General features: G+C 46.2%; 1 protein-coding gene across 3 annotated transcripts in view; it reads left to right on the plus strand.

Annotated features, from left to right (window-relative positions):
• Ano2 (anoctamin 2) overlaps positions 1-18450 on the plus strand; it is a 333798-nt gene that overhangs the window by 67408 nt on the left and 247940 nt on the right. For all 3 annotated transcript variants that reach the window (XM_059258640.1, XM_059258638.1, XM_059258639.1), the window contains exon 4: positions 18281-18432. In XM_059258640.1, coding sequence (XP_059114623.1) covers positions 18281-18432 — 152 coding nt within the window. The remainder of the gene's footprint in view (positions 1-18280; positions 18433-18450) is intronic.

Consider the following 18450-nt stretch of genomic DNA (forward strand, 5'->3'; position numbering starts at 1 on the left):
GTGGGGAAGCAGTCATGTGACAGGTGTGACAAGGGAAGGCCTGAGTTCTCCTTTGGGCTCTGCCTTAGGTCTATTCATCTTCTTCTTAAAATGAATCTGAGTTAGAGACTAACAAAGAAAAGAATGCAAATGGATCATTTTACAAAACGATGCAGTCAGGGGCAAGTAGGAAAATGCAGGAGAAATAAAGATGATAGAAATTGAAAATAAAGGGGACAGATACGAGTGAGACAGAATTTCATGCTGCACTTCCTGGTAGGCAGAGCAACAGGGTCTGTGGTTCATGGCAGCTGCAGGAGTAAACTGATGTGTTGGGGTGGGAAGGAAAAACTTTTTTCTAGTACCAAAGTATAATTTTCTTTAAAAGCCCTGAACAATATATAAAAGATTAGATTTTCAGTCACAAGTTCACATATGAGGCTGGAATAACCTTTTTTTAAGGACTTTTATACATTAAAAAATTTAAAATTGTGTGTGTGTGTGTGTGTGTGTGTGTGTGTGTGTGTGTGTGCACATGTGAGTGCAGTGTCTGTGGAGGCCAGAAGAGGGTGTCAGACCCCTTGGTGCTGGAGTTGCAGGTGATTGTGAGTTGTCCAACATGGATGCTGGGAACTGAACTTGGGTCCTCCAGAAGAGCATCAAGCACTCTTAACTGCTGAACCATCTCTCTATAGCTATTGGAATAATCTTTTCTTTAAAAAAAATACAATACTTTTATTACTTCTTTGAGAACTTTATACAATGTATGTCTATGTCATTGTTCTATAGCTGTGAAGCGATACTGTGGCCAAGACAACTCTTATAAAGGAAAGCACTTAATTGAGGGCTTGCTTAAAGTTTCAGAGGCTTTGTCTATCATCATCATTGCAGAATGCACTGGAGCAGTAGCTTTGAGCTTTACAAACAATCCACAGACAGCAAGCAGGCATGCAGACAGTCAGACAGACAGACAGACAGACACACAACATACACAGCTTGGAATGGACTTGGAAAACCTCAAATCCCACCCCCAATGACACACTTCCTTCAATAAGGCCACACCTATTCCAACAAGGCAACACCTCCTAATCCTTCTAATCCTTTCAAACAGTTCCACTCTCTGGTGACCAAGCTTTCAAACAGATGGGCCTCTGGGGGCCATTCTCATTCAAACCACCTCAATGTATTTTGATCATATGCACCCTCCTCACTCCTACCTCGACTTCTCCCAGATTCACTCCTATTTCTCTGCTTCCTCAACTTTGCGTCCCCCTCCTCTTTTTAAATATCCTATCCAGCTCAATTTGTGCCTTTCATATACTTATACATTGGAGCATGATTAGCTTCCTGGGAGCCACATCCTTAAAGAAAACTGACTTTTCCTCCCCTCAAAGCCATCAGCCATCCATAGCTCCTCAGTCAGGGGTGAAGCCTTGTCAATGCTCGTCCCCCTCCCCCCATACTGGAATGTTGACTGGCTTGACCATGTGCAGGCAACCACAGCTGCTGTGAGTTCATGGGAACAGTGTTTCTGTCATGTGCAGAAGACACTGTTCCACTACAGCCCTTCCTGACCTTTGGCTCTTATAATCATTTCCCCCTCTCTGCCATGCTCCCTGAGCCTTGTGCATATGGGGGTGTACATGGGTGATGTAGATATCCCTAGGATGATATTTATGGGGTCACTTATTATACTGATTTTTGATTAAAAAATTGGAGGATTTAATGTTAAATTGTAGCTCAGGGAGGGCTGTACTGCAAACTAATTTATGCAGATTTTCTGACATGCTAATGACTCAAAGATAAAGGTTAGACAGTCAGAGATTCAATGGACCCCAATAAAGCCCATGTTTTGAAGTATTCATCTTTACAAATAGCATTTATTAAAGTATGATTCCTCCCCCCTTTCCCTAACAAAGATCACATAAATACCACCAACACTTCATGATAAGTGTGAGAAAACCAAACTAAGCTGACATAATTCCAATTAAAAACAAAGAAACCTGACATTTTAATTATCTTGAGAAGCCCCTTAGGAGGAAAGTATTGATTCCATTAAGCTTTGTAGAGTTTTGGAAATTGTTCTTAGGTACTTGCCGCTGCATTTCTAGGACTCTAGTTTGGTTAGCTGGCTTCTCAAAGTGTTCGGGGATATATCCACCCCCACTCCCAACTCATGGTCTGTGTCCAGCCTCAGAGACTGCTCATCTCGCAACACAGAACCTCTTGCTTCTCAGTTGTTCAGATATGAGTGTTAGCTGGGGCTCTCAGGTAAACAGGGGAGAGAGAGAGAGAGAGAGAGAGAGAGAGAGAGAGAGAGAGAGAGAGAGAGAGAGAGAGAGAGAAGGGGGCACACTCTAAGGCAATTATGAAGTTATGAAGGCTGTGGAGTTCCAAGATCGGCAGTCAGTGAGTTGGGTCCCCTGGAGGCAGTTGTGTAGCTCAAGCCTGAAAATCAGGAGAACACATGGAATACATACCAACCTGAATGCTGGTATTGTAAAGACCACAAAGATTGATGTTCAGTCCAATTCTAAAGGCAGAAGAAAATGATTGATACCCTAGCTTAAAGCACTCAGGCAGGAGGAACTCCTCCTTCTTTGTGGGAGGGGCTTCCTTTCTGATCTGTTCAGACCACATTAGGTAGGACAACTTGCTATATATACTCACTCTACTGAGTCAAATTCCCATCTCATTCCCGAAGGTTCCTCAAGTATACATCCACAATACTGTTTGACTAAATATCAGAACACCCATACACCAGTCCAGTTGGCACATGGAATAAACCATCCCTAGACCTGTATTTTAAATCCCTTGGGGTTTTAGATCTCTTCAATGGAACAAATACTGGGATAGAAAAGGTGCGCCCGAGTCCTGGCTTTGGACTATGTGAATGTGGTGTATTTGGAAAATGGGTCTTTGTGAGTGTTGTTAACCAAAGATCTCAGGATAAGGTCATTCTGGATCTAGTGTGAGCTCCAAATCCAGTGTGCTTAGGAGAGAAGGGCACAAGGGCATGTGGCATAGAGGTCCTTAGGGGAGAGGGATACGTGGAGGAGGCAGAGACCAAGTGATGCCATCCCAGCCAGGGAACACTTGGGGACACAAGAAGCTGGAAGGGGTCTGAAAAATCTTTCTCTGAGTTCCTTTACAGGACACTCTAAGGCAATTATGAAGTTATGAAGGCTGTGGAGTTCCAAGATCGGCAGTCAGTGAGTTGGGTCCCCTGGAGGCAGTTGTGTAGCTCAAGCCTGAAAATCAGGAGAACACATGGAATACATACCAACCTGAATGCTGGTATTGTAAAGACCACAAAGATTGATGTTCAGTCCAATTCTAAAGGCAGAAGAAAATGATTGATACCCTAGCTTAAAGCACTCAGGCAGGAGGAACTCCTCCTTCTTTGTGGGAGGGGCTTCCTTTCTGATCTGTTCCCCGACACCTTCATTTCAGACTTGTGGCCTTTGGAACTATAGGAGAACACTATCAATTATTTCAAGTCCCTTGGCTTGTGGCAATCTGTGATGGCAGTCCTTTGAAGTGAACACACCCTTCTGGCAGGAAGCAAATGGCTCGGTACAGGGGCCTCTGCTTACCAAGAATCTACTTGGCATCCTCTGAGCCTTCTCCACCGCCTGCCTTTGAGTCTGGAGTGGACAGCTCTTTGTCTATGGATCTTCTGTTTGAATTTGGCATGTCTGTGACCACTTCTCCATATTCTGTTGCTGTTAGATGGGTCAGGAGGTTCTGACAGGGATAGCAGAAAGGACCCGGTATGGGTACCATCAGGAAGAGATGCTCATTTAACTTAACATTTGTTTTCCATTCTTAATTATATTCCCAAAGACAACCACCAGGTCGATAAAGTAAAAGCCTTTGCCTTGGCAAGAGGCATTTCCACATAAAGACATTTGTATGTTTTAAAGCTTAGTCAACTCTTCTAATGGCTGCACTTGGCTTTGAGTAGAAATGTTCCTGAGTCCACTCTGAACAACACTGATCATGGTGAATTATTGTAAAATCATGACTTATAGTCACAGGTACAGACTCATGGATAAATGATTGAATCAACTGAATTTTAAATATAAAAATTTCTCATGCCACCTTGGGCCACCTGATAAAAGCCTATGTGTATCACTTTGCATTACTTCGCAATATGAGTTAAGTAAATACTCACTTTAGCCCCATTTTATAGATGAGGAAACTGGGTCTCAGCGAGGTTAATAAACTTATTCAAGCTCTCGTAGCTTGGAGGAGAGACCCAGGGACTTAAAACCATGTCTGTGTGACTCCAAAGCCTTTCTCCTATTCTCTTACTTTACTGGACCCCCCCCCCCCAAAAAAAAAAAAAACCAAATGAACCAACCAACCAACCAACAAACAAAACAAAACAAAAAAACAACCCAAAACCTGCCATTGGATCAGACTGTGTTGTGTAGTCTGGAAGTGCACTTTTCAAGGTTTATTGTGTAGAACAATATTCTTGGGTTTTACACTGGAACAGGTCTATGATCTAACATACTCAAGAAGCATTCATTGTTGTATCTTATCTGGCTTATTTTTGGTGTTCTTGTGGGCTCCCAGCAGTGGGAGTGGGGGTGTCTCTCACTCTTTTGCCTGCACTTGGGACCTTTTCCCTCCTACTGGGTTGCTTCTACCCAGCTTTGATATGAGGGTTTGTCCCTAGTCTTATTGCAGCTTGTTAAGCTGTGTTGGTTGACATCCCTGGGTGGCCTGCTTTTTTGGTAGGAGAGAACAGAGGAAGAGTGGATCTAGGGGGGAGGGGAGGTGGGGAGGTGGGAGGTGGGAGGTGGGAAGGAACTGGGAGGAATGGAGGGAGGGGAAACTGTGGTTGGGAAGTAATGTATGAGAGAAGAGGAAACTTCTTTTAAAAGGCTTGTAGAACCTTACAGGGAGGAAAATGGTTCCACTATGTTCCACATTCTTCGCTGTGGAAGACCTGCTAACACCCCAAAGCACTGTTGTATAGAGTCCTTGAGGAGAGATTCATCCAAGATGCCGTGGTCCTGGGTGCGAAAGACACAGGTTACAATCCTTCCACAGCTGAGGATCAGTTTTGTGAGTGAATTCCCCTTTCACCTGTAAAGGAAAGAGGACATTTCCTGAATTCTGTTTTGCTTTAAAAAAAAAACTGTGTCTTGTGTGTAAAGCAGATGATGATTTGTGAGTCTGTCTGTCCATCCATCCATCCATCCATCCATCCATCCATCCATCCATCCATCCGTCTACCTACACCTACCTACTTACTATCTATCTATCTATCTATCTATCTATCTATCTATCTATCTATCTATCTATCTATCTATCTATCTATCCATCTACATTCCTACCTACCTATCTATTTATGCAGATTTTTGCTCTTGTTGCTTAGTGGAGGGGCCTGAAGAGAGATTCTCTTTGGGTTGCTCACATTCTACTGGGTCCAGTTATCCTACACGTGTCTCTATGCTCTCTCTCTGAGGTGAGTTGTAGTGAGTTGTCCCACTCAGTCTAGCGGCCTGTCCCACACTCAGAGCTGCTTGATCCCTAGCTCTGGTGGCATCTCTGGTCCTCCTTCGAGTTCCCCTGCCCAGCTGGACTGCTCTTTCCCAACCAGGCCTCTCTGTAGGGCCTACATGAGCTCCTCAATGCTGATTTTTCTAGAACACAGAGTGACTTCCCTCTTCTTCTATGGGGCAGACCTTCTGAAAAGCACTGTCTCATGTCTTAGAATGGCTTTAATGTGCGGAGTTAAAAAGACAACTCCACATAGTTCAAAGGAGGTTTATTTTGGGGTAACTTACAGCCAGTAAAGGGGTTGATTACAGGATCTGGGAGAGGTGAGGTGCAGTCCAGCGGGGTTCTCTTGAAAACTCTGACTCAGTCTGCCAACCAGCATCCAGGATCACGAGGAATCCCCGAGGCTGGCACATCTGGATCTCTGATCTTAAGGGCTCCTGTCCCGGCCATGCCCCAGGGGCAGGTCCTAGGTAGATGTGGCAGTTACCTGCTACCCCACTGGGGTGGTGCTTCAAGGTCAAAGCTGGAACAGCTACCCACTACATGGCTTCCTACTCCTCCTTGAAAACAACAACTCAACTCATCCTATGGACCCCAATCTCGGTCCCACTTGCCTCCTCCTTTATTTATTCAGCCTGAACCCATCTCTCCTTTCTTGGATTCTTAGTCACTATACACTCATTGTTTACCTTACCCATTTTTTTTTTCTCCAGATGATTTGAGGAGCTAAGCTTGGGTTTCACCTGTACCCTAAATCTCTGGGATGAGGAACTCACATTTCTTACGCATTTTTTTCCTAAAAATAATTGTGTGCCATTGAAGTAATAGTTGCTCAATAATGCTCTAGATTGATTGAACTACAGTTGCCACATGGCTCTTACTCCCTCAGCCCCACAACCTCCTTTCAGTCATGATCCTTAGGAGAGTCTCTCTTATATATAGGCATCTCAGTTCAGAGCTGTCAAGCAAAATTCAACTGTAGAAACCACCCCTTTCCATGACAATTAGTTCCTTCATCAAATGGTGATCTGTTCACTCATTGGGATTATTTTGACACTCGAGTAAATCCAGAAAGTAAAAGTTGGGGGATCTGGGTAGAGTGGTCCACATCTGTAATCACATCGCTTGAGAAGATGTCTTAGGGTATCTACTACTGTGATGAAACACCATAACAAAAGCAAGTTGGGGAGGAAAGGGCTTATTTGGTTTACACTTCCACATTGTAGTCCATCACTGAAGGCAGTCAGGACAGGAACTCAAACAGGGCAGGAACCTGAAGGCAGGAGCTGATGCAGAGGCCATAGAGGGGTGCTACTTACTGGCTCTTTCCTCATGGTTTGCTCAGCCTGCTTTCTTATGGAACCCAGGACCACCAGCCCAGGGATGGCACCACCCATTACAGACTGGGCCCTCCACCATCAATCACTAATTAAGAAAGTGCCCTAAAGGCTTGCTTGTTGTCTGATCTCAAAGAGGCATTTTCTCAGTTTGCTTCCCCCATTTCTGACGACTCTAGCTTGTGTCAAGTTGACATAAAACTAGTCAGTACAGAAAGAAGGGCAGGCAAGGGAATCATGGGTTTCATGTCAGTCTGGGCTACATAGTGAGATCTCAAAAAATCAAAACCTAAAATATGTATAAAATGTCAGGAGAAACTCCATGCTTTTTACTGCAGTTAGCAACATGTAAATCCTTGGTTGTGGGGAGAGGAGTCACTGCCTAGTCTTTGGAATGCATCTCTGGACAGACTCTGTTCTCATCATCAATGATTTCTAAGTGAACTAGAACTGTGGCTGTTTATATAGGGATGGCTGGAGGTGGGCCTGTTCTCTTGTTGTCATAGCCCATTCTGGAACATTTGTTTTTAATATAGGCACGCTGCCGAGGGAGGGTTTAGATTTCGTACCTCTATGTTTTGGTGCATGCTCTTCGATTACTATTTAAATGGCCAGAAAGAGGGCAGAATGCTTTGACTTCCATTTTGTTGACTGCCATGCTTCTCTGATTCAACATCAGAAGGGGGTGGGTGGATCACGGTGGCACCTCCCTGCTGCTGTGGCTCTGGGGGAGAAGCTGAGATGGGACATGGCCATGTAACGGCAATGCAGAAGACACAGGTCTGTGAGCAGAGGAGCCTGACCCAAGGCCTGAAGACAGTGAAGTTAAAAACACAGAGATAAGCCAGGGGCGGTGGCTTGTGCCTGTAACTCTCACACACAGGATGCTGAGGCTGCACTGTTTTGAGTTCCAAGCCAGTTCAAGCCAATAGTGAGTTCCATGCCAAGCTGGGGCATAGAGTGAGACTGCTTTAAATCAGACATGAAGATTTTTTAAGATACAAGTGTGGTGGTATTGTATTCCCCAAAATATTGTGCACCCTAATAAATTTATCTGGGGTCAGAGAACAGACAGCCACTAGATACAGAGGCTAGAAAATGGTGGCACACACACCTTCAATCCTAGCATTTCAGAGGTAGAAATCCCTCTGGATCTCTGTGAGTTCAAGGCCACATTGGAAACAGCCAGGCATGGTGACACATGCCTTTAAGCCCAGAAAGCAAGCCTTTAATCCCAGGGAGTGATGGTAGAAAGGAAAGACATATAAGGCATGAAGACCAGAAACAAGAAGCATTTGGCCTGGTTAAGCATTTGGCCTGGTTAAGCATTCAGGCTTTTGAGCAGCAGTTCAGCTGAGACCCATTCTGGATGAGGACTCAGAAGCCTCCAGTCTGAGGAAACAAGACCAGCTGAGGATCTGGCGAGGTGAGGTAGCTGTGGCTGGTTCTGTCTCTCTGATCATTCAGTGTTCACTCCAATACTTGGCCTCAGGTTTGATTTTATTAATAAGATTCTTTAAGATTCCTGCTACATACAAGTTTAGACTTTGCTATGTTTAACACTCACAATGAAAAATAATTAAATTAAATGTCATGGTTTTATTTATTAAAGCCTTCAAGTCATATTTGTATGAGTTGGGTAGATGGGGGCTGGCCGGGACCTGGGCAAGAGGCTAGCAGGGCTAAGAGTGGAAAGTGTGGGCAGGCTGGCCACCAGATCCATGGGAGGGGAGCTTTGAGAGAGATGGACTGTTGGCAATAATGTCAGCACAAAGGGAGTAGATCAGGACACACGGTCCCGTACAGGATGTAAGAACAGGAGGCTCAGGGACGCCATGCTGCCTTGTGAAGTCACCTTTCTTGTCACTGTGACCAAACACCTGACAAGAAATGGCTGATGGGAGGGAAGGGGTATTGGGGCTTGTGGTTTGAGAGGGAATTGGCCATTGTGGTGGCGAAGGTCTAGCAGAGTTCATGTGGGCAGGAGGGTGTGGTTAGGACTCCTCACACTCAGGCAGATCAGGAAATGGAGAGAGAGCAGGGAGAGCTGGTGCTCGGCCGGATTTCTCCTTTTTTATTTATCCCAGAATCCTCGGCCTTGGCAAGCCTCTGTCCACATTCAGGGTGGATCTGCCCTCTTTGGTTAGGTTTCCCTGGAAACACCATCTCAGACACCCAGCGCCATGTCTCCTTGGTGATTCTGAGTCCAGTCAGGTTGACAAGGAAGACCAATCATCACAGTATGTCCGTGAACATATGGAAAGGAGCAGGCATGGAGGAGATGCAGAGAAAGGAGAGACCACCAACTTCCTGCACTTGGGGCTCATACACGTAACTCCTGTCCAATACGAGCTTTTTCAGCGACAAACTGTCTCCTAGTGGCTCCTAAAACTGACTGTTGTTTTTGAGAGTTTGAAGGCTATTGGTGCACAATTGGAGGCTTAGAACAGGCTGTGATGGGCATACTTGCACAGTGGAAATCAACAACAGCACCCTCACCCCTGCATCCTGTTCCCTGGAGACCCTTATCCATTTATCAGTCCTCCACGGCTATGAACCCGGATCACAGTGTGACCTTCTGCTCCATTCATCTCCTGACTGGGAGGCAAGGAGAAACCTGAAAGACATGCTTCTTGCCCCAGGCATGAAGTGGCTTCTGGTTAGAGAAGGGACAAGGACATCCATGTCCATACCAGGGATTCTGAACAGATTCTGCCCTGCTTGGTGTAGAAATTAATTTCCCACTACAACATTCTTGTTCACTCTGCTCTGATCCATCCTCCATCCATCTATTCATCCCCCATCCTTCATCATCTACCCATGTGATGAAAATGTCTGAAAATCACTATGTCCCAGATGTGCTGCTAATGCAGTAGTGGCTACAGCTGTCCTCTGGCCCTGGCGACTTTTATGTGGTGAGAATTCAGCATTTTATGGCTAGTTGTAAATTGAGAGACACTCACAGAAAAACAAGAGGGGTGTATAATGAGCGCCAACGGGAAGGAACTCATTTAGATAATGGTGGGTGAGTATTTGAGCTCAGATCTGAAGGCTGGGCAGGAGCTGGTAAGTTGGGAGGGCAAATGAGAACATTTCCAGAGAGGGAAAGATCCAGGGGTCCCAAGGTCAAAAAGTCCCCTTGCGAGAGGAGCTGAGAGGAGCCGGTGAGGGTTCTACACAGACTGTGAGTGGGGAGGATGCAACGGAAGAGGGAGCTGGGAGAGGCACAACTCTTAAGGGGCCTTGTCAGCCATGTAATTTAAAAAGCTTGGATTTTATCCCAAAATTTAAAAGTCAGCAAACATTCATTCATGTGTAGAGGACATGCTGACAACAGAAATAAAAACCATAAACGAATACAGAATTGGACAACAGAAAAAGAACATTTTTTTTTTTTTTTTTTTTTTTTTTTTTTTTTTTTTTTTTTTTTTTTTTGTCAGTGTATTACGGTCTCCAGGCAGCATTGCTGCTGACAGGAAACTCAACCTGTAGGCACAGGTAGAGTGGTGAGGGCCAGCTCAGCCTCCGGTTGTGGCCACCAAGACCTCCCCTCCAGCTCTAGGTTTACAGCTGAGCTGCAGCTCCGGGTGTTGCTTCCATTTTGGTGAGGGAATGGCTTAACACTCGCGTGCGTGGACAAATGTGCTTACGGGCAGTGAGTGAGGACAGATGTTCAGCAGCCTAGAACTCCTCAGCCCTGGTTGTTCCTCACATGCCTCAGTGCCTTTCCAGCACCACTTGGGGGTGAAAACAGACAGGGCAGGTTCTGGGCATCTTTGTTCAGCCTCTTCCTCTTCGCTGCGGATGCGTAGCCTTCCATCCTGGTCCACCTCATGCCTGCATCCGCACGCCATCTTGTTTATCTCACTTCTCGGACTGGCTCAGCTTTTGGGAATTGGAGCAGAGGGTGTGAGGTAGTTTTCAGACATGCTCTGACTGCTGAGAGAAGAAGGACCCCAGAAAAAGTGACAGTTGAACCTCAGTGATCCGACAACTGATGGGACAGCAGAGGAAAAACAAACTAACAAGCAGAGAGACAGATAAATTGACTTGACTTCTTTTGACATGGTGTGCCAGGTGGGGCACACTGCCCAACTTTATGCTTGGCCTGTATTCTTGCTGGCTGACCTGTCCTGCCATTTGCAGGGAGAGCTCCTCACAGGTCACTACAGAGAAACCTGACCTAGGGGCTCACTGGGCTGTAACATTTATATTTTATGTTATAAATTTTCCTAGTTTATTTTTTGTGGGTCCTTGGTGTATGTTCATTAAGTTTGTGATGCTACATCAGTTTTCTCATCTGTAAAGTGGGGACAATGACTTGCATGTTGTCTAAGACAGACATCACTAGAACCTTGGCTCCCTGTGTCTCAGGAAAGCACGTGATTTTAATGCAGAGAGGAAACAAATCAGCCCTGGGACCACACTGCTCTGCCTGTCTGGGGGGTGGGGAGATGGAGAGAGACAAGGAGGAAAGGAAGAAGACAAAAGGAATCTCAGTGAACCCCTTAGACTGTGACAGTGGGGCCAAAGCAAGCTTTTATGAGAACCACATTGGATCCCAGGAATAAAAAAATAAGAACAACATACTTTAACGATTATTTATGATTTTAAACACATGAAAGGCACAACGTGTACCCAGGGAGGCGCATCGTGTACCCAGGGAGGCATAATGGGGAACAGCTGGCTAGCATGTGTCTTGCCATTTCTTAGGATGTTCATAATTCTCTGATGTCCAAGAATAACAGTAATAACGATGCCACCACTGATTATTATTAATAATAGGGAGCACTGGGTGTCTTTCTGGGAAGGTGAAAGGAGAACCTAGGCTGCTGGGCTAAAAGGGGTGTCCTAGCTCGCTTCCTCCTCTGGGGCAGGCCATGGAGCTTTGCCAAGGATCAAAGGCCGTCCGGGTCAAGGGAAGAGTCCTAGATAGGGGGGCATCCGGGAGACTTGGGTTTTAGGCCCAGTTTTACATCTGACTGGCAATTCCTTGCCCCTCTGAGCCTTAGCTTTCTCATCTATGAGGGGGAGGTCCTGCTCCTTGCTGGTAGGGCATGCAGTGTCTTTGTGGGCTCTGATGAGAAGCTGCCGGGTGGTGCACGTGCTGGGTGCGCTGCTGAGCTTTCTGTAAGGGGCAGGCGGGGTTCATGTCAGAGCTGTTGGCATCCCTGCGTATTCCCAGCACTCGATGCCATCAGCTAGCAATCTCAGGATCTCCCGGAGAAGCGGAAGGTGCTTGTGCCATGAGTATGCTTCTTTCCTTAAGTGTTTCAAGTCGGGGTGATGCGAGACTTAGAGAATACTTTCCAAACTGTTTAACCTAGTTCCTGCCCCCTCTTACGACTTGTTAAATGGGTCTTCAGGAACTCTCAGTCCAAGCCTAATTATCCACAGCTACTGAGTAAACCAATGTTTGCCCAGTGCCCCAAGAATTACAGTGTGGGAAACATCTTGCTGGTGGAAATAGGTGCCATTCTCAATCCTTCCAGATGGCTCTTTTTCTAACAGGGAGTCGGTTTTTCACACCTACGCAGCTCAATGCTCAAGGGCTACCTTCAGTAGACCTCTGTGGTTCTCTGAGCTGGGGCCCTTATCAGACAGTGGATGGTTTCTTGCCTTGATCTTGCTAGGTTTGCACTCCTGCTCCTGTAACTCAGGGGATCTCAGGATTGACTAGCTCCCCCTGACTTCTCAAGGCAGGGACCTGGGGCAACCCCATGACCTACCTGTCTGTTTCTCTGTTGCCTGACATCCGCTGTCTGGAAAATCATTTTATCTCTCATTTGTCTGGGTATTTAGGTTTTCCCGGAACTGATCTCTGTTACTCTTTCATGGTGGGAAATGGCCGAGTCTCATTGAGTGTATGTGTGTGTGCGCGCGCATGTGTGTGCCTGTGGTGTGTCTTGCTTAAAGTTACACAGGAAGTTAGTGTCAGCAAGGGACAGGACCCAGATCATCCTGTCAATCAAAGTTATGCTCCTACTGTGTACTACTAGGCTCACAGTGAGATGTTTCTTCTCTGTAGAACTCTATGATCTGTTTCAGAGAACACAAATAAACCAAAAACTGGAGACAGACAAGTGGCTGAGAAAAGTAGTCTGGAAGGGAGTGGGCAGGAAGGTTTTCCAGGAAAGATGATCCTTGAACCTTGGTGCCCTCTTGGAAATTATGGTTTGGTTACTAATCAAATGATCACTTAGATAGATGTAAAATTATGACTGTACTAAGTGTTGTAGAAGGGAGGATCTGGACTCCAGGAAACACCATGAAGGTAAGATTTGATCTTCTCTAGAGAGCCAGGGAAAGTTTTGCTCAGGAAACGACAGTTGGGTAAGACCTCATGAATGAATAGAGTTGGTGGAGTGGGGGGCGGGGAGCTGAGGTTTGTGGGAGACTCGGTATGCAGGAAGAACTGCATGGAGGCCATCAGTGGGCACTGGGAACAAGAGCTTGTGAGATCAGGTGACTGTGAGGTCTTCTACAGGGTTCATCCCAGGAGCTGTTAAGAATTTTTGTCTTTAGCTTACGAGTAACAGGAGAACACTGAAATGCTTTTAACAGGGAAGCCACATTAGCCCATGTTGCTTCAGAAGCATTACTGTGACTCTGGAATGGAAACAGATGAGGTCAGCATTGTCAGATGAAGTCCCAGATGCTAGCATATCAATCGTTTTCTCATTTTCCATAAGACAAAATGCCCACGACTTAATAAAGCCATAAAGAGAACTTCATGTGGTTATACAGGTTTAAATTCGAGATCCCACTGTCTCATAAAGCCAAGCCTCTAATGAGGGTTACACATCGTGATAGGAGTGCCATCAGAACGAATGTTCTTATACCTCAAGTCTGGAGGAGAGGAGGGGAAAGGGAAGGGGAGTGATCACACATACAAGAATAGGTGGGGGTCCCTGTTTCAAAGTCATGCCCCCAATTACCGAAGGACGCCACTAGGTCCTCCTCTTTTAAAAAAATTTGCCCTTCTCTCATACATTATATCTCGACCACAGTTTCCCCTCAACCCACTCCTCCACTCCTCCCAGTTCCCTCTGCCTCTTCTCTTCCACAGATCCACTCCTCCCGTTTCCCTTCAGAAAAGAGCAGGCCTCCCAGGGATATCAACTGAACACGGCATAACAAATTACAGTAAGACTTGGCACAGACCTTCATCTTAAAGATGCTCATCATCTCCCAATAGCTCCACACCAGGGACCAAGAGTTTATATTCAGGCCTTTAGAAAACACTTAAAATCCAAGCTTTAGCAAGTTCATGTAACTCCCCTTCAGCACAACTTGAAGTTTTCTACTTCTCTGTTTGCCTGGAATGTCTGTCTTATCAGTTCAGGTTGGACTCACTGGATGCTCTATGTTCGTAGATGTGTGATCAAGACAAGATAAAGCCCATATAGAAAAGAAAAGAAATGTCGTAAATAATGATAGAGGAGGGGAAAGAGAGTTTTTCAAGCCAGTAACTAATCTAGAACCACTCTATTTCTTCCAAGCAGTTTTTTTTAAATTTATTTTCAGTTAAACAACATTAACACAGTTCTACTATTTAAAAAAATCACAGGAAAATATTAACTAAAGGTAAATGTTTCTTTTCACTTTTGATTCGGTCTTACCCTCTTCTTATTATTTATGACAAAAAGAACAAGCAGGTCACTCTCCTGCTGAAGCCAGCTGAAGTGCACCTCCACCCCAGGGACACACTTCTCAGACTCCTCAGCTGAAGGTGCTGGCCCCTTTCTTGAAGTTTCAAATCCCTCTGCACACCTCTGGTTGCCTTTATCTTAGTCCGCCTCCTGAGTATCTTTTTGCTCAGCAGCTTGAGAATAGCTCGGCAGAGAAGAAAACAGACTTTTAAGTCAGAATGTCTGGATGCTGGCTCTAGTTCTGTTCATCCATGGCAGTGAAAAATCAACCCAGTTTTCGTAGCTCAATACTAGTCAAAACTTAGTAGGCAAGAGTGACTTTGTGGTCAGTAAATGAGCAGAGGTGGGAACAGGACCACATGGTTTCACTTGGTGGCAGCTGGCGTCTCTTGGTGGCTTGAGGTTCAAGGGGCTTTGTTTCCGTATCTGTTGCTTGCAGGGAAATTAGAAGGGAGTCTAGTTAAGTGCTCTTCCTTGTCCTTCTGCGGGGACTCCTCGGGATGTTTTAAGACACGAAAGGATTAGGGTTGGAAGCTGCTGATCTTCTAGTATGGAGCTGACTGGTGTCCCCTCTGTCATATTTTGCTGGTCAAGTGGTTACAAAACCCAGCCAGATTTGGGGAAGGAGCAGGAACCAATGTTGTATCTTGAAAGGAGAATTACCTGTGAGAACCTGTGTCCATAATTAATACATTACAACTTTTCTGGAATTATGACATCTGTGCTTCAATCACTGCATTTACAAACCTGAAAGTCAAAAGACTCATGGATGCTGGGGAGATGGCTTAGAGGTTAAGAGCACTGTCTGCTCTTCCAAAGGACCCAGGTTCAATCCCTAGTACCATATTTACAATCTTCAGCCGCAGGAGCTCTGATGCCTTCTTCTGGCCTCAGTGGGCACCAGATACCCACATGGTTCACAGACATGCATGCAGGCAAAACACCCGTAAAATAAAAATAAATAAACATTAAAATAAAAATAAAAGTTGTAATGTAGGCATAAGCAGTTTCTGCAACATAAAAAAAATCCACTATATGAACTATAACTGTTAATGATCATCATCATGATAGTGTGTCTATGTTTTACTCAGGACAGAGTTCATTGAACGTTTACTATTCGGGGGGCTGGGAAGGTGGCTCAGTTGGTAAAGTGCTTGCCATGAAAGCACAAGGACCTGAGTTCAATCCCCGGCATCTGTGCAGAAAGGTTGACGTGGTGACTTGCATTTGTAATCTCAGTGCAGAGGAGGCAGCGCCAGGAGGCTCCCTGAGCTCTCTGGCCAACCACCATGGCATTGCCAGCATCATCTTCTAGATCCTTCACAATTAATATCTAGCTGGGCTGTGCGGGAATCACAGCCAACTGTTGTCAAGCACCTGCTGTTTAATATACACAATTTTTAATGTGTTTTCTTCATTAAAAGTAAGGTATGCTTCCATTTAAATTTCGTATATCAGTCCCTATAAAAATTTATTAATTAAATTGAAGCTATGCAAGTAGGCAAAGATAACAACAAAACTGAAGTCCTTTTAAACAAAATTTCTGCTTCAATTTTTTTTCAGGTTATTTTTATGTTTTTATTATTTTACTTGAAATTATTTTTTTAAGCTTTCTTTGTATTTATTCTTGTGTCTTTCACATCATGCATCTCCATCCCATTCATTTCTCATCCCTTCATATCCGTCCTCTGCCCTTGCAACTCCTCCACCTCAAATAAAACAATATTTAAGAGGAAAAGAAAAAAGAAAAGGAAAAAAAAAACAAAAAGGAAAAATCTCATCATAGAAGCTGTAGTGTGACCCAGTGAGTCACACAGTAAATCCCTTTGTCCGTATATCTTTACTGGCAAGTGTTCACTGCAGAGTCATTGGTCTGGTTCGAGGCCTCTGGTCTCTGCTACCCTATGAGTGCTAGGCCCTCACCGGGACTCCTCTTGGATATCCTGTTGTTGCCCTGGGTCTTGGAGATCCTGCAGCTTTGGGTCTGCAGGACTGGCCCCTTTACATGTTCCTGTGAGTGATAGATGGGATGGATGTTTGGGTGGGTCAACACATAAGCCTGTTTCTGGGCCTGGGTTGTTGCGGGGTTGGTCAGCCTGCTAGCACTCCCCCGACCTCATAACCAAGGTGAACTCCAGCATTGCCCCTGCAGCAGTGAGGCAGGGTAGTTCTCCTGCGTCCGCACCCTTGGGGCAGCACTACCACACCTGAACCATCAGGACCAGCTCCACTGTGTTGTTCAGGCGTGTCCGAGGGTCCACTCTCTGGAATGCTGCAGCTGATGAGGGACAGGGCCAGCTCCCCCATCTGTCACAGGTGGCGAGGGGCATCTCACCCATGCCCATGTCACTATGTGGCAGATGAGGGGCAGGGCCAGATCCCCCACACTCATGTTCTTGGGCCGGTTCACTCTTATTCCTGTCATTAGGGTCAGCTCTGCTGTGCTGTCCCGGCGAGATGCAGTGCCCATTTTCCCGAGAGCTGCAGCTGGTAAGCGGGAGGGTCAGCTACCTCACCAGGTGGAGGTGGAGGGGTGAGGAGGGAGGGCATCTTTCCCTCAGTCCCACCACAACACCACAGACGAGGGAGGCAGTACCAGCTACGCTGTTTCATGCCCTTAGGGCCGGCTCACCCAGGCCTCTGTCTACAGAGCCAACTAACTCTACTGTGCTGCCCAGGTGAGACGCAGGGCCTGTTCTCCTGAGCGCTGCAGCTGGTGAGGGGTTGGGTCAGGTCCCCATCTGCTGTAAGTGCTGAGGGGTGAGGGGAGGAGAGCATCTTTCCCTCAGCTCATGAGAGGGGTGTATCTTCCTTTTCCGTTCTCATGCCCTCAGGGCCAGCTCGCCCATGGCCCCTGCGAACAGGGTCAGCTCTATTGTGCTGCTCAGGTGAGGTGTAGAACCCTCTCTCCTGAGTGCTTCAACGGGTGAGGGGCAGGACCAGTTCTTCCTAGTGTTGCAGCCAGTGAGGGACAGGACTAACTCTGCACAGCCCTATCCTCTGGGCCTTTGGTGGTATCAGGTGTCATGGATATCAACAGAGACTGGGGTTGCATCAGAGCCACGAACCCAGACAAGAGCCCCAGCAGCCCAGGCCCAGACATCACCAGGGCCCTGGGTGGCAATGAAGTCATCCACCTCAGCCCACTCCTCGTCTCTTTCACCTCTTTAGATATTCCTCTGTCCACAGGACATGAACCATTCTGTCTCCCTCTCTCCTTACCACACCATACATTTGCTCACCATAATAGTGCCCATCTGCCCGGTACCACAGGTGCCAGGTGGGCCTGTGTTTTCTCCTCAGAGTCCAAGGTGGACTACCCCGTGCCTGCATGTGGGTCTCTTTATCCCACTCAGTCTGTCATGGAGCCGGGCAGGACCATGCTTCCTCATCACAAAGAGATCATAATAGTGCCCAACCGCTGGTGCCCTCCAGTAGAGCCTGGTTTTTGCAGGGTATTGCTGGAGTCCTCTTGAGGGCCTCTATATCAATTCTATATGCGTTTACCTAGTGGAGGTGTGGCAGTTTTCTCGTGGTGGGCCTGTGGTTTCTCTAAGGTGTTGTGACAGTCAGAAAGTTTGGAAGCTACATGTTTCTTTGTACTGGCCACTTCCACAGCACATGTGACTGAGAGGACTTTTGAAAAGCATTGAAGGTAAAGACAAGTCTCTGCTTATTCCTCCCACCCTCTCCCTTGCCCAGCGTATTTTCCCCAGGGACCTATGCCCCTTGCTCTTCTTCATTATGTTGCAGGTGGCATCCATTTTAGACCTGTGCTTTGTTGTTTTGTAGATGTATGAGATCAAATCAGGAGGCAGCATCGCGAAGAAGTTCAGTGCCATTCTGCAGACGCTTAGCTCACCCCTGCAGCCAAGGGTTCCTGAACACAACAACAACAGGATGAAAAACCTCTCCTACCCGTTCTCCAGGGAAAAAATGTACCTGTGAGTATGGGAGCCACT

The sequence above is a fragment of the Peromyscus eremicus genome, chromosome 3, assembly GCF_949786415.1.
Source record: "Peromyscus eremicus chromosome 3, PerEre_H2_v1, whole genome shotgun sequence".
In the NCBI taxonomy this organism is placed as follows: Eukaryota; Metazoa; Chordata; class Mammalia; order Rodentia; family Cricetidae; genus Peromyscus; species Peromyscus eremicus.